The sequence below is a fragment of the Aulonocara stuartgranti genome (genome assembly GCF_965226115.1).
Source record: "Aulonocara stuartgranti genome assembly, chromosome: 19".
Taxonomy (NCBI): Eukaryota; Metazoa; Chordata; class Actinopteri; order Cichliformes; family Cichlidae; genus Aulonocara; species Aulonocara stuartgranti.
The window spans coordinates 31,839,383-31,856,252 of record NC_138955.1 but is presented as its reverse complement, the minus strand read 5'-3'; the positions used below and the strand labels follow the sequence as shown (position 1 = coordinate 31,856,252).

At 40.8% G+C, this 16,870-nt stretch overlaps 1 protein-coding gene and 1 long non-coding RNA gene across 5 annotated transcripts in view; one reads left to right on the top strand and one right to left on the bottom strand.

Annotated features, from left to right (window-relative positions):
- Nucleotides 1-832, top strand: part of LOC309695275 — a 158,412-nt gene extending 157,580 nt beyond the window's left edge. The window contains exon 2 of the long non-coding RNA XR_014273106.1: nucleotides 608-832. This is a non-coding gene — a long non-coding RNA (uncharacterized lncRNA). The remainder of the gene's footprint in view (nucleotides 1-607) is intronic.
- Nucleotides 1-14,563, bottom strand: part of adck1 (aarF domain containing kinase 1) — an 88,389-nt gene extending 73,826 nt beyond the window's left edge. For 3 of the 4 annotated variants that reach the window (XM_082515763.1, XM_082515765.1, XM_082515766.1), the window contains exons 1-3: nucleotides 14,127-14,563; nucleotides 13,046-13,183; nucleotides 4,379-4,462 (exon numbers count right to left, since the gene is read on the bottom strand). In XM_082515763.1, the coding sequence (XP_082371889.1) occupies nucleotides 4,379-4,462; nucleotides 13,046-13,177 (216 nt within the window). In that variant the 5' untranslated portion in view covers nucleotides 13,178-13,183; nucleotides 14,127-14,563. Of the gene's footprint in view, nucleotides 1-4,378; nucleotides 4,463-13,045; nucleotides 13,184-13,735; nucleotides 13,800-14,126 lie in introns of all 4 variants that reach the window. The other variant, XM_082515764.1, reaches the window with a different exon arrangement.
- Between the last annotated feature and the right edge of the window lie 2,307 nt (nucleotides 14,564-16,870).

The following is a 16,870-nucleotide window of genomic DNA, read 5'->3' as shown; positions in this document are numbered from 1 at the left end:
ACAACCCTTCCAGTTTCGTTTTGTGAGCCTCTTTTGCACCCTTGATGGCTCTCCACTGCTCTGCCCTTGCTACACTGTATTGAGCTTTGTCCCCTGACTTGCAGGCTGAGTTCCATTTCGTCATCGGAGGTCATTCAAGGTTTTTGGTTTGTATTGACCCGAGTACTTTTGCCCACTGTTACATTGTCAGTGCAGCTCTGTCTCTGTGTACTCCTGAAGGTCATGATGAAAACGCTCCACTCACTGCTGTCTAAGAAATCTTACAGTCAGAAGAGAACTCCCTCAGGACAGGTTTTAATGTCTTTAATGGGAGGTTTGGATCTTTTCCTGATACCTGCACATGTATGCTGGTATCAGAAGTATTGATAAGTGATCTGACAGTTCCAGATTAGAGAGGGGTAGAGTCCTGAAGACTTGCTTAAATACAGTGATCTCATTTATTCGTCCTTCTGATGAAGCACTGTATGTACTGTACAAAGTTAGGGAGTACAGACTGAAGACAAGCCTTGTTGAAGTCCCCAAAAAGCTCCCTCAGGATGGGCCTGCAGCTGTTTGTGTATTATATTGTACAGCTGGAAGAGCACCGTGTTAACATTAACATTAACAGGGCAGGGATAGCTCAGTAGGTAAAGTGGTCGCCCCATGATCGGAAGGTCGGCGGTTCGAATCCACTTAACGGCTACCCTGAGGTACCCCTGAGCAAGGTACCGTCCCTACACACTGCTCCCCGGGCGCCTGCTTAGTGGGCTGCCCACTGCTTCACTGAGTGAATGGGTCAAATGCAGAGAAAAACAAGTAATTTCCCCATGGGGATCAATAAAGTATCCATTATTATTATTATTATTATTATCAGGTGGTATGGTCACTGCAGTGATGATCACTCTGGGCATGTAGAAGGGTCTGCACATGCATTTCCCAGTCCAGGAAGCATGAGTGTGATCCTACTGTTCATGCACCTCTTTGTTATGATGTGGTCAGCTAGCTGAGCAGCCAAGTCCAGAGAGAGTGTAGCATAGCTCCACAGTTAGTAGCTTCAGTCTGTCGATTCTGTGGGAGATCGACCTCGCGCTGGTAAGGAAGACGCTCAGAAGTGAAAGGAGCTGTTTCCGTAGTCGTGCAATTAGGCTTCCTCTGAGAGACACAGCAAACCTTCAGGAAATGACACATTTTCAAGTGCAAACCTGGAGGAGCTGGACTACCTCTGTGGGGTCCATGTATCACCTCAGTGGTGACACTGATCCAAAACAAATGCTTGTTACCCCTCTAAGTGTTGTTAATTTAATTAACACCAAAGAACCAAACAAACAACCCCTCTGCTACTTAACTCACGTCATGCTATACTAAATATATTTAAAAATGTTACATTCATTTTTTGAGCAGTGTATTTGAAGAAATGTTTGTGTTGCAACAAATGTAACTGTAACAGTCTCTGTCTTTCAGTGGTAATGGTTCTGTCGACACTATAAAGTACAGAGGTTTAAACTGTGGCTCACACCTACCCAATCCACACAGGTCTGAACTGTTTTTTTCAAGCAAATAATCTAAATTGAAACTGCACCAATTTGATGGACCTTAAGCCCATCAAAAATCCCAAAGGGACTTTTGAGATTTTTCACTGCTTCTGACAGAGGAATTCACTCAAAAACAGAGAAAATCCCACCAACAAACTGATCAGATGGATCAGACCAGACGCCTAATAAGGCTCAGCCAGTGACAGGAAGGAAAGAGGGCGAAAAAGGGTAGAGTTTAGCAGTTACTAAAGTTTAAGTGCGATCATTGTGGATGAAAACAAGGAGAGAGAAAAGAAGCGAGTGACAAAATGCTCAGTGCCGTCTGAGACTATGGCCACATCAACTGGCCAAAACTTTTTTAAGCCTAGTCTTTAAAAAAAAAGTAAAAAATTTCGCGACTCCAATTCCATTATCGATATCACTCATGGATTCATTTCCTTTTAGGTCCTCTTATCAGTTCTCACTGGCTCCGCTTTGAAAGTTGCCACCATTGCTAAACAGCATATCGAAGTAAATATATACGTGCAGATTAACTGCATGTTGTGTGGTCAAATGTTTGTGCATGATGGAGGTACTTCCCCTCTTTGTTGGGCTCAGTGTGGGAAATACTGTTAGCGAATGCAAACATATTACACAAAGCACTTTTCTTAAAAGTAATGTAATATGCACACACGTGATCTGTCTCTTAGTGATTACATCTGAACAAAAATGCTAGAAGCACAAAGACACTATCCACAGTGAACAGTTAGAAATCAAGGCTTCAGTCTGACTCCTCCCCCTGTTTATTATCTGTTCTGAGGTCCTCATTCACTCAGCTTTAACCTCACTCTGGGTTCTTTGCTAGCTTATCGTTAGCTTGCTGTCTGTGCAGGTGCTAGCAAAGAGCTAAAGTTCTGTTAGCAGTATAATGCAGATGTTTCTGTCCTGGGTGCAGTCTGCAAATTACCACTGCACTCTCGCCCTTTTGTACAATAAAAGTATTGTCCATGTGTGGCACCGTTTTCCTCCGAAGCTACACAAACCCTGCTCATTGTAGCACAAATGTGAACGCAGCAGACTAACAATTCAAAGGAATTTGAACATGTCAACTTTAAAAAAAACAGTGTCATGATTAAAGTCACCTTATAAACATGAAACAAGGTCTGTATGCAGTGAACAAAACAAACACTGGTCACTGTGCCCCACTGATCTGGATTCATTTGTAACGTTGTCATTTAACCCATTTGTCTGGATCATGTCTAGTAATGGGTAATAGATTACAGAAAGTAATCTTTGAGGTATTTTAGAAATGGGCTCGTCACATAGTTTGTCCAGCAGAGTGTGCCCTACTCCACTGTTTAAACTTTAAGCACTGACTGAACATTTAACTGTGATTTACAGTGTATGCACAAGTATTCACAGAGCTTCACTTGTTCCAAAATGGACTGAATTCATTAATCCGGTTGTTCAGTCTGACGTCACTAGCCGTGTCTGGGCCTAAACTCCGCTGCAGGTCCATATATCAAACGATCACTGTGGCATTACTGAGAGTTGAAAAACTGTCTAAAGTCTTTCATCTTTAATAAAATGATCAGCGTTCTGCTCTACCAGGTGTAACAATTGAGTTTAACATCCAGGCATCCATGAAAACGGAATTTATGACATTTAACGGAGTTAGAAGTTAGCAGGGAGTTAGCTCGCTAGCTTCTATCTAAATACAATATAGCATGTCCTGACTGCGGGGTTTTGGAAACAAATTAAAACGTACAGCTCTGTTATCACTTCCAGCATAAATGAAGACAGAAAACTAAACAGCAGTGACGTTTGTAGGGTTACTGAAGTTGGGCTAGCTGGTATATAATGATGTGCTACGTGACCGCTAGCGACACAGCTATGTTAGCATAATATAAACAAGCTAACTTTTTTTCCACTCGATAAAAGTTAACGTGAGTGTTCTCGGTGGTCAGGAACAAATGTAATCGCATGGCAGGATGCTGTAAAAGGACCAAACTTCAGCCAGGAGAACAACTGAGATAATCCATCCACAATACGAGGTTAGTCATTCATATACTGCTGCATGGGCTGGGCTGTAGTTACATCGTAAGGTTTTAAAAACTGAGCTTAAATAAATGATTAGCGGTAATAAAAGCCGAGGGAGGTCAACAGGGATCACTGACTGTTTTAGGAGCTTTTTGAGATCAAATAGAAGAAAATACAAAACATTAAACATGTTAACAACACAAAAGCCATATTAAACGCAGACTACTTTAGACCCGGAAGTAGGATTCGTCACGTCATCCCTGAACGACCGGATACCAATAATGAATAAGTGAAAAGGTTTGGTTAAGATTCTTGCGAATTGCTTTGATTTTCTGTTTCTGAAACTTTAAAACCAAATCCTGTTCCTGTCAGAATATTTGTTTCCTGGTTTTGAACATGATTCTTACAAGTCTTTGAAATCAAAGGACAATAAATGACAATTCAAACAGACACACATCAAAACCTTCTTTCGTTTTAACCCCCAGAAAGTCATTTTATTATTCTAAAAAGCCTGCAGGGTTACATTAAAGCCCAACCCTAATCTTGCCATGGGTTCAAGCTCAGAGGATTAAAAACATTACATAGTATTTTCTCTGCATCTCTGGACAGACAAAATTAGAAAATAGTCTTAAATAGGTATGAAAACCACATTTCCAAAACAGTGATGATGATGATGTCCCTGAATAGTTAAATATGCCTTCTTTAGTTTGTCGAGGAACAAGTTTCACAAACAGGAGAAAGAAGTGTGATGAGAACAGTGGGCAGTCTGGTTCACCTTCAGCTCATCACCAACAACAACAACAACATTTCACCCACCCCAATTCTAAAGAAACAAAGTGGTTCTCTACCTTTGACTTGAGGTGCCAGTATTCGTCTGTGCCATTTTCCACGTGTCTGAAAGCTGTGAGATAGTCGTAGCTGATGACTGCTGTCTGCAGACGAACAAACAAATGACATGAAGAGATTTTCAACTGCAAAGTGGAAGAATAGTTACTAACCTTCTGAGGTCTAAGTCATCATATGTGCTAACCCTACATTGTATTGTGGTAGGAGGAGAATGCTGTGAATAACTCTGTGAATGGGAATCAGAACATTCTTGCTTCTGTATATATGATTTTACATAGTTTAACAGTTTAACATCCAAAAACTAAATAAGACATGTTCACAACTTAAGATAATAGTCAATATAAACATGTATTTTCCTGGCTTCATTCTATTCGATTTTTTTTTGTGGTGTAGAACTTTTATGTGTTAAACAGTCAATAAAATCAAGTGGACACCTTTGATGAAGCTCCTGATGATCTAGCCTCTTACTTCTTGTTTTTTTATTTACTCTTTAGTTTTGTGTGAATCTGCACGCTCCATCTGCCTGTCACTTTGCTGCTAGAACACCTGAGTTTCCCCAATGAGGAACAATAAAGGATAGACGACACCTGATCCTAGCAGGGGTGGGGGAACTCCGGGTCCGGTGTCCTGCAGGTTTTACAATAGAATAATCCTTTAATTGTCCCACAAGGGGACATTTGGGTGTAACAGCAGCAAGAAAGACACATATACAAACAAACAGTACACAAGACACAGAACAGAAACATACACAATTTTTACATATTTTAGATGTGTCCTTGATCCCACACTGCTGATTTAAATGGCTAAATGACCTCCTCAACATGTCTTGTAGTTCTCCAGAGGCCTGGTGATGACCTAATCATGTGATTCAGGTGTGTTGACCCAGGGTGAGATCTAAAACCTGCAGGACCGGCCCCTGAGGCCTTGAGGTCAACACACCTGCTATAGAGGTTACACAAGTAGCCCAGCTGCTCAAGGACAGCACATTAAACCATTCCATTGCCATTTATTGTATCTCCCAAAACTGTCTCAAGACCATTAAGAGATTCCAGCAGACAGACAGCGAGTTGTGTGAAGAGGAACAGGATGAGCACTGCCAGAGCCGTACAAAATTACCTCCAGTTTCTGACCAAACAAACAGAAAGACTTTGTGAGCGTGGCCTGAGGGCCCAAATTCCTCTAGTGGGTCCTGTGATCACTGCCTGGCACCGTGAAGCCTGATTGGAATTTTCCATAAAATACCGTTGTGGCAGGGGTGTGCTCGAGGGGCAGCGCCACGGAGGCTGAGGACAAGCTGGAAGGAATCACACTGATGAGCTCTGTTCCCTCTTTAGTGACACCGGGGACAGGCAGTGAAGTGTGGAGCCAACCAGAAAGCTGGCCACGGAGAAACCAAAGGTGCCGAGCTGCAAGCGTTGTGTGTGCCATAACGTTAAAGGAAGAAAGAAACAGTTAGGGAACGCTGTGTGGCTCCAAGTCTTTCACAACTACTGACGTTCTGTGGTGTTCACGGATGAGAGCAGGTTCACCGTCAGCACATGTGGCTGATGTGATATGTCATATCACTGAGAGGTGTACACAGTGAACAACAACACAGCACTCACAATGAAGGTTTTTAACTATAAGGACAAAGAAGCAATGATGAAAGCAGCCAGGCTGAAAAAAAGGAGATTTTCTCCTGGAAGCAGCCAGTGATGTTCTATCAGGACGTGGCTCCTGGAGTAACAAGATGAGACGAGCTCGGGAGCTCATGGCATAACATCGCATTCATGACAATAAGGAGAGGCCACATATCTGTAACAGCTCTGCTGAGGCCAAAGATTTCATCAGGATCATCCAGGTAAAGAAAGGTCAGCTGGAAGTAACACAGGAGGATGTTGGAGCATCCGTGTGAATAAAAAGTATGATTTTTAAACAAAAACACTGATGACACAACAGCAGTGACGATGGCGCTATCATAGTTTAATATGGAGTCAGTCTGCAGACAGCACAAAGAGGAAAAAGCTGGTGGGAGTCCTTCATCCAAGCACCTGATTGACAAAATCCAATGTGAAGAAAGTAACTTTGTAGCTGTTGACTGTTAACTTAGTCTGATACAATGTTTCAATCAGGCAGGTCGCTGAAGGCGCATGTCTGCTGTCCCACTTGAATCTGAAGGAGGGTGTATTACATCAGCGGTCCCCAACCCCCGGGCCGGTACCGGTCCATGAGTCGTTTGGTACCGGGCCGCGAGAGTTGAGACTCAGGTATGAAATGTATGGTTTTCAGGGTTTTTATGGGTTTTCAGCGTTATTTTGTTATCGTTTTTATCGTTAAATCGGTTTTCCTGGGTCTTTTCACGTGTGTTATGAACAGAGATGGGCAGTAACACGTTACTGTAATCTGATTACTTTTTTCAAGTAACGCGTAAAGTAAGGGATTACTATTGCAAAAACGGTAATTAGATTACAGTTACTTTCCCGTAGGAACGCTGCGTTACTGCATTACTAAAACCGTGATTTTTTGCGAGAATGTCTCACGACAGTGACGTAAGCGAGTGCGCCGTTCATGACAACAGCTGTGTGCAGATCAACAGTGAATCATATATCGAGTGCAGAGAGAGTATGAGCGTGCAGCGTTTAAAGCGTGGAAGTACTGACCTTACTTTGAGTTTGATTCCATAAAAAGTGACAAAAACATTCGTGTCCGCTGTGCGTGGGAAGAAAACTTCTTTTTACAGCAAAAAAACCCTAAACTTCCAACAAGCACCGAGTAGCTACGACGTGATGGGAAACTCACAGAGAAACTCACGGATTCTTCCACTGACCGCGGCACACCTGCACCAGGGTAAACCTCCGCCTGCCCCACTCCTGCTTTACAGGTGAAAATAGAGCAACAGGACCGCTGAGTCTTTGACTTTATTTATTTTCTGCTGTGTTTTACTTGCATCTATTTGAAAGACTGAGTGTAAACACAAAAAATATTTTATTTTATGTGCTGGAATGTGCAGAAAATAGGTTTAAATGTTAAACTAATTTCTTCCAGTCAGAGAATGTTGCAGATAATTAAATCTTTGCTTGATGCATAAAGTTAAAAGATTAAAACTAATAAAACAAGTTTTAAAAAGAGACTTTTCCATCTGATTACATTTTGTATGATGGATTATGCAGAAAAAGTAGAATTGGGCTGAAAGATATATCGCTTTATTACCTACTCAGGTTGTAAATCGTATTTTTAAAAAGTAACTAAGTAACTAAGTAATTAATTACTTTTGAAAATAAGTAATCAGTAAAGTAACAGGATTACTTTTTGGGGGAAGTAATCAGTAATTAGTTACTGATTACTTTTTTCAAGTAACTTGATCAACACTGGTTATGAATAAATCTTTTTTTCGGTACCGGTACTAGTTTTATTTTGTTGTATTTATCCGCGACACCTTAAAGGCCGGTCCGTGAAAATATTGTCGGGCATAAACCGGTCCGTGGCGCAAGAAAGGTTGGAGACCGCTGTGCTAGATGATCTTTATTTTATTATCTTTATCAAGGTTTTCCTAACATTATTTTTCAGATTCAAAGTGAAATCACCCAAAACCGTATGAATTAAGCAGGTTTTAATAAAACTGTATGAATATTTAAAATATCAGAATCCCAGTGCAAATGTACACGGGCCAGAAACACTGACTTGGGTCTGTTAGGCTGGACACCGAATCATTAGTAACATTAATTCTTTTGTTAACATTAATTATTAACAGCTACACATTATAACAGCTTGTTTTCAGCAGCACGACATTTTCCATCAAAGCCCACACTGTTCTTTGAATTTACTTGATTTTAATGAGTTCATCAGTGACACGTGGTGAGCTCATGTGATTTCTTCTTTTCATCCTCACTTAATTTTCCCCAGTAAATCCAAAGTATTCACATAAGATTGAATTTGTGTTGATTCAACATGACTTCTGTGATCTATTCTTATAGTTATTGTTTTATGGTTGATTATGTTAATTTGCTGCAGTCACTAGAGACCTCTAAACTTCATGCAGCCTTCAGATCACCTTAGGAATACAGGCTGGAGCAGAGTTCATCTTTCAACAGGACAATGACCGCAAGCACGCAGCCAAGACAACAAAGAAGTGGCTTGGGGACCAATCTGTGAATGTCCTTGGGTGGTGCAGCCGGAGCCCAGACTTGAACTCGATTAAACATCTCTGGACCAACACTCCCCATCCAACCCGATGGAGCCTGAGAGGCTCTGCAAAGATGAGGAGAAACTGGCCAAAAACAGATGTGAAAGCCTGTAACATCGTACTCAAAAACATGGGAGGCTGTAACTGCTGCCAAAGATGCTTCAATGAAGTACTGAGCAAAGGCTGTGAATACTTATATGCATGTTGTACTTTAGTTTTCTTAACAAATTTTCAAGAATTTCAGGCAAACTGTGAATATTTCCTGGATGCACTGTAGACCTGCCCTAAAATGATTTGGGGATTTATGCAGGAATTCTCAAATCACTTACCAACAGTGTTGAATAAATCTGACTTGATGGCTTGAATGAGAAACTAAGAAAAGTAAAGAGGTAACACAGAAAGGCTATGAGGTAATACAGAAAGAACAAGCTAAAAGCTTCCATCGTTGTTGTTAAAACCTTAGCTTCAAATGCTAGTTTGAAATTCAAGGAAGCTTGGAACAACCATCTTCCACAACTTCCCAGCTAAAATTCTTTTTAACCCTTTGAAGGCCTACTAGGAGCAACCTTTGAAGCTCTTTTGTGAACTGAGGAGTTCCTGTCATATTTCAGGCCTGCTCAAAGAACAAAATCACTGGGTTGGAATCAGATATTAGTGAGCGTGATCTCTGCTTATGCAGTAACCACTAGAAAAACCCAGAAAAAATTCTAATGCTCAACACAGAACATTTTTATTGACATACACTAAAGGCACAGGGAGGTCATCAAATGTTGTCTTTATGGGATAAAGAGTTAAAAACCATCACTGCCTATCCCACCTGTTAAATCCTCAATAGAAAAGTGTGAATTGATTTTCTTGAATTTCTTGATTATTTTAATAAAACAGTGCTACACTGAATTCAGCCACAGATCTCTCTGGAAGCCTGAAACACAGTGGTACCGTCCAATTCTTCCGCCTACCTGTCAGACTGGATCGCTACTCAGTTTTTAAAAGATACTTTTCCAGTTGGTTTAGAGACTGGAACAATTATAAACTCCTTTCTGTCATCTGGGGTTTTCACCTCCAGATACACAGACAACAGTTAATCCAAAATGCTCCCGCCAAGCTTTTAACCACATCGGTTATTGTAACTCTTCATTGTTACCTGTTAGTTTTACAACCATTTTTAAGATTACAGGGAGTGCAGAATTATTAGGCAAATGAGTATTTTGTCCACATCATCCTCTTCATGCATGTTGTCTTACTCCAAGCTGTATAGGCTCGAAAGCCTACTACCAATTAAGCATATTAGGTGATGTGCATCTCTGTAATGAGAAGGGGTGTGGTCTAATGACATCAACACCCTATATCAGGTGTGCATAATTATTAGGCAACGTCCTTTCCTTTGGCAAAATGGGTCAAAAGAAGGACTTGACAGGCTCAGAAAAGTCAAAAATAGTGAGATATCTTGCAGAGGGATGCAGCAGTCTCAAAATTGCAAAGCTTCTGAAGCGTGATCATCGAACAATCAAGTGTTTCATTCAAAATAGTCAACAGGGTCGCAAGAAGCGTGTGGAAAAACCAAGGAGCAAAATAACTGCCCATGAACTGAGAAAAGTCAAGCGTGCAGCTGCCAAGATGCCACTTGCCACCAGTTTGGCCATATTTCAGAGCTGCAACATCACTGGAGTGCCCAAAAGCACAAGGTGTGCAATACTCAGAGACATGGCCAAGGTAAGAAAGGCTGAAAGACGACCACCACTGAACAAGACACACAAGCTGAAACGTCAAGACTGGGCCAAGAAATATCTCAAGACTGGTTTTTCTAAGGTTTTATGGACTGATGAAATGAGAGTGAGTCTTGATGGGCCAGATGGATGGGCCCGTGGCTGGATTGGTAAAGGGCAGAGAGCTCCAGTCCGACTCAGACGCCAGCAAGGTGGAGGTGGAGTACTGGTTTGGGCTGGTATCATCAAAGATGAGCTTGTGGGGCCTTTTCGGGTTGAGGATGGAGTCAAGCTCAACTCCCAGTCCTACTGCCAGTTTCTGGAAGACACCTTCTTCAAGCAGTGGTACAGGAAGAAGTCTGCATCCTTCAAGAAAACATGATTTTCATGCAGGACAATGCTCCATCACACGTGTCCAAGTACTCCACAGCGTGGCTGGCAAGAAAGGGTATAAAAGAAGAGAAACTAATGACATGGCCACCTTGTTCACCTGATCTGAACCCCATTGAGAACCTGTGGTCCATCATCAAATGTGAGATTTACAAGGAGGGAAAACAGTACACCTCTCTGAACAGTGTCTGGGAGGCTGTGGTTGCTGCTGCACGCAATGTTGATGGTGAACAGATCAAAACACTGACAGAATCCATGGATGGCAGGCTTTTGAGTGTCCTTGCAAAGAAAGGTGGCTATATTGGTCGCTGATTTGTTTTTGTTTTGTTTTTGAATGTCAGAAATGTATATTTGTGAATGTGGAGATGTTATATTGGTTTCACTGGTAAAAATAAATAATTGAAATGGGTATATATTTGTTTTTTGTTAAGTTGCCTAATAATTATGCACAGTAATAGTCACCTGCACACACAGATATCTCCCTAAAATAGCTAAAACTAAAAACAAACTAAAAACTACTTCCAAAAACATTCAGCTTTGATATTAATGAGTTTTTTGGGTTCATTGAGAACATGGTTGTTGTTCAATAATAAAATCATTCCTCAAAAATACAACTTGCCTAATAATTCTGCACTCCCTGTAGTTTCCTCAGACTTTTAAAAGACACACTGCACTCCATGCAGAGGTAGGGCAAGTTTTTGGCTAAAAGCTCTTGGGTATCAGCTTGTTAGTGAACACCTTCATATTTGGCTTTTTTGTAGATTCAGCTCATGAAATGGGAACCAATCATGTATTTTTGTGACAGGTGCCTAAAGATTTAATTGATTCTCATTTATGTACAAACTATGTTTCATCTCTTGAATTAGGTGCCTTTTTTATAAGTACATATTGGTTCAGTAAATTTTATTTACTTCATACAGTAGCAATTTGTGGTCGCTGATTTGTTTTTGTTTTGTTTTTGAATGTCAGAAATGTATATTTGTGAATGTGGAGATGTTATAATAATAATAATAATAATAATAATGGATACTTTATTGATCCCCATGGGGAAATTACTTGTTTTTCTCTGCATTTGACCCATTCACTCAGTGAAGCAGTGGGCAGCCCACTAAGCAGGCGCCCGGGGAGCAGTGTGTAGGGACGGTACCTTGCTCAGGGGTACCTCAGGGTAGCCGTTAAGTGGATTCGAACCGCCGACCTTCCGATCATGGGGCGACCACTTTACCTACTGAGCTATCCCTGCCCGAGTTATTGGTGTCACTGGTAAAAAGAAATAATTGAAATGGGTATATATTTGTTTTTTGTTAAGTTGCCTAATAATTATGCACAGTAATAGTCACCTGCACACACAGATATCCCCCTAAAATAGCTCAAACTAAAAACAAACTAAAAACTACTTCCAAAAACATTCAGCTTTGATATTAATGAGTTTTTTGGGTTCGTTGAGAACATGGTTGTTGTTCAATAATAAAATTATTCCTCAAAAATACAACTTGCCTAATAATTCTGCACTCCCTGTAGTTTGCTTGTGTTTAAGCCCTACACAGTCAGGCTCCTGCCTACAGCTGCAAGTTGCTGACTCATGAACACATTTTACAGCATGACTTTGTTAAAGACTTGCATGGTCCCTAAAGGTGATTGGGCTTTTACAGTTTAGACTGTAGAGTGATTTCTTCAGTCACTCTGTAAAATCGTTTAAATTTCTTGGTAAAGCTTATTTTTAATCTTTCTGCTTTTCTAAGCCACTAACGTCCTGATGAAACTTTTACCTTTGTCTGTGTAGGTTCTTGTTTATCCAGGTCATGGTAGTCTAAGGAGCTTGGAAAGAAAAAACAACTGGAGTTTCCTCAAGACGTTTCATCAGGTGATCTGAATGGGTCACATAACAGTGTGAGGCATGGTCTCACAATGGTTTCACCAAAACCTCTGCGGACCTACGCCTGGGCTCATGTGGTCAGGCACATGATCAATAGTGGGCCAACGACCCTCTTAAAGGACAGCTCCCACCTGGGATTCTCCATCATTCGGTCTTAGAACTGAAGACGTTCCTGGGATGAGAGCTGAAACATCTTCAAGAAACTTAAACTTTCTTTCCAAGCTCCTTAGACTACCTGTTTTAGTGTCAGATTGTATGTGTACTGGTTTTGAAATTTGAAACTGTTTTAAATTCTACTTAAGGTAGTTTTAAATTTCGAATTTTTATTTTCAAAATGTACTTTCACTGTTTAGCAACTTGGGTGCTGAATAAATACAAATGAAGTAAAGATACAAAGATGCTTCAACATAAGCAAGTTCACAGAAGTGTTACCAGTATAGCTGCCTAGTAGAAGGACTTGTAAGGACTTAATGCTATTATCATTAAAGGCATTTTAGAATATGAAATTTCCAAGTAGTGTTGTGCAGTAACTCACAGTCGCCACAGCTCGTCCAAAGCGGATCACACTTAAGTCACTGAGGTCCAGGTGACTGCTATAAAGGTAAAATCCAGATGAGGCAAGTACTGCTGTGGCTAGAGAGGAGACTTTGAGGAGCCGATTAGCCATGAGTCACTGCAAGAGGAAGACGAGGGAGGAGATCAACAAAGTGCTAAAGAAGTGTTTCATTCATTGATAACTCGGAATAATGCTGTGTTGATTCACTGTGGCTGATTCACATCAGGCACTTTGAATTGACACAAAAAGAAAAGTGCCTCTTAATATGAATCTACATTTGAGATCTGATCACGGCAGAAGGTTGCATCTTAGTTTGGTGAGGGTTCAGGCTTCAGACAGTTTGTGCATTACCAAGGACCCCAACAAGACTAAGAATAAGACAAATATGGACTATTTTGAACTGCCCAGAGCTCTATAAATGCCCAAGAATAAAAACGTGGAGCTAGAAATGTGGAAAATAGGTCCTTTTTTATGTTTTGTAATTCCTATCTGCAGAATTAAAACTTACTTACTCATTAAAGGGGGAAGCATTTCACCAGTAGGGGTGTCGAGTTATTGCTGTTACTGTGTAACTTTGGATCTTTTAAGCACTCCCCTTTTATCAGGTTGCAATTTAAAAGAAATGAATGTTAATGATTCACTTGTTTAAATAAGGTTATACCGACTTACTGTGATATAAACTGGCACTGAACAGGAGTATAGTCTAGCCCCAGTTCAACTTCAGCTGATACGGCTTAAGCACCAAAAAAGAGGGAAAAAAACATCTTGTAAGTGATCCTGAAAGCATCACCTGCGCGTAGAGGGCAGACTGTCCTTTATTTACGGTCAGAAACTGGGACTGTTTTTAAATAGAAAATCACCTGGCCTGGAGATCACTGGAGTTTATCTGATTTGTCTAAAAATAAAACAACAATATACATGCAATGTTGTCGCAATAATATCAGCTACCTAGTTTGCCACTTGATTAAAATATTACACAGTGAAAGCACTAGTCTCCTGCTTTTCTCAAGCATCTTTGTGTTGGTGCACCTAAGCCGGCTCGGCGTGTTATGACACTCACCCTGAGCAGCTAGCGGCAGGTCAGCTCAATGAATCACAAAGCAGTTCCTGCCGAGACAGCTCCAAGTAGTGTCTTTGCCTCAGACCGGATTTCGCTGGTGTCTCGTTTCTAAAAGACGCTAATAAAGAACAGGATACGGCGACTGTGAGCTTATCATCACTTGTGTTGTTGTGTTATGCAACAACCGGCTGGGTTTTGTAACAGGCGATGTATGGCTGCACCACCCAGCAGCACTCAGTGCTGACCGGCGAAACTAAACGTCTCAATGAAAGAACTACGAGCAGCTTTACCTACAACGCGCGCTGACTGACTGCCATTTATCCGTTTGATTTGACCTCTTCGCAAAATTTCGACGCAGAGCCAAAGGATTCTGGTTAATGTAGTACGGCCTGATATGGAGCCTGTAGAAAACATGGACGACGTAACAGCTCCCCGAAAGTCTCTACTGCCCCCTGGCGTCTGGCTCCAGTATGGCTCATAAACCCCGCCTCCTGTGTGGCCCACAGGGCCGGCCCTAGAATTTTGGTGGCCCTAAAGGAGATTTCATAAATAGCCCCAAAAGATTGACTGCTCATAACTAGATGAAGATGAACACACTTCATTCTTTTAAATGTAGGGTGGGAGAAATTACATGTGTACATGTGTAACCACACAACAAATGAATTTGTTTTCAACTTGTGCAAATTATCCAATAATATTAATATGTCAAAATATGATCTAAAGGATGCAATGACACATAGCTAGAAAGTTAATATTTAACATGGAAGAATTGGGGGCAGTTTAGACCTTTCATCGAGTTTGTGTTAAGATAAAGTAAATTAAAACACCACTTATAATTATTTCCAATATTGTGAGAAAACATCAGGTTCTTTGTAACCAAAAAAGCTAGCTATTATAAATGACATTGCAGTTTTACTTAATTTGAGAAGCAAACAGCAAGTAAAGCTTGTTCTAATAAAAAACACATTAGCTAAACTAAATAGAATTGTTACGTTTTAGCTGCTGTTTGCCAGGTGAAAATTACTGCAGCTACATTCTATTTAATTTGTTCAAAATGAAATGCTAACTCCAAGTTGCAAAACAAAAAAAAAAAAAAAAAAAAATGCACACATACACACAAAAATTGGTAAGTAGCTAACAACCAAAGCTAACAATACAATCAAATAGGTTACTCGGTTATTAATTATGTTTACAGTTTGTCTTGAGCTGGCTAACAAGCTGAGGAAAAACAACCTGCCGTTCAGGTTAAAATGAACTGTGGCTATTTACTGTGAAATATGTTCAAACACAATAAATACAACATAGCTTCATCCTTAAGGTAATCACACATCTGTGCTGAGACGTAGCGTTATGATGGTACTGCTCCGATCTTACCCAACCATTAGCCCCAGAAGTCCTGTTGTATTGTCGTTACCTGACAGTATGAAGCTCCTTGAGGCAACTGTGGTTGTGATTTGGCGCAATATAAATAAAACTGAAAAGTCAGCAGATTCTCGGGATTTAAATTATCCTTATGTTCAGTATACACAAACATCTTTAACATGCTGGTTCAGATGCTTATCCCAGTGAAAATGCCTTTTTACTGTTAGTTTTAAATCAAAATGAAAGTTTAAACCAAGTATGACACATATGAACATCAAAAAAATAAATAAAGACAAGCGAATGATTCAGTTGAATATATGCTCCAGTGAGACATTAAGGTTCACTAAAACTATCGACGAATAAACAGTTCATATGTCAGCAGTGCTGAAAACATGTAGGAGCAGAACTTCAGATCCTGCAGTGTGTGAAACAGGGAAGGATGTTTCAGACCTAAGGGGTAAACTTTACATTTGTGATGATCCTGTTTGTGATTACAGGAGCTGCCCAAGGATTCAGACCTCAGCACCACCCAGTGACAAAGACAGATCATCTTATATGTTCACTCTTTGTAATAACTAACTGATGAAAAAAGTACAAACACTCCCCCCCCCCGGTTTGGATCTTTAGCCATCAGAATTGTTGTCTTAAGGCCAAGAAAGATGCCAAGCAGATTTATTTTACCAAGTGGATCATCATGGCCTTGCCATATTGGTCCATTTGATTGACCTTGATTATAATTATGTATTTATTTTATTTTGCTACAAACGGGACAGACATGACTGGGGGATAGGACAGGGAGAAAGAATGAAAGAAAGAGAGGGAGAGAAAGAAAACCAAAGGGGAGAAGAGACGGTGAGAAGGGGGGGAAGAAAGAAAAAAAAAAAAAAAAAAAAAAACACCTGGGTCACCTATATGGAGAAAAAAACAGAAGAGAAAGCAAACAACAAAGAGCAACATAATAAAAAAACAGCACCATCACAATAAACTAGCTAGCAGTAGATATCAGTAGATACTAAATAATAAACGATATTGTGCAGCACGCAAGATAGACAGCGCACAATGTGCTTTGAGGCAGCAGCCAAGAAAGGTGTAGTCCGCGTCTGTGAACACCCGTGTGTACACCTGTGTGCATACCTGTGTGGATCAGCATGCTTGCATTCCAAAGGTTTCTCCATGTAACGATCTGCTAGGGAGTGTGGGGGGGCCACAGCCCCGTCCTCCAGGGCATGAAGCAGGTATGGAGGAGATCCAAGCCCCCGACATCCAGAGGCCCCAGAGTACGAGGACCCGAGGAGGACCACCAAAGGGGGGGGGGAACCGTGCCACCCTCCTGGGAAGAGCTGAGTAGAGCCCCAAAGGAGAGGTCACCCAGCAGCTACGGA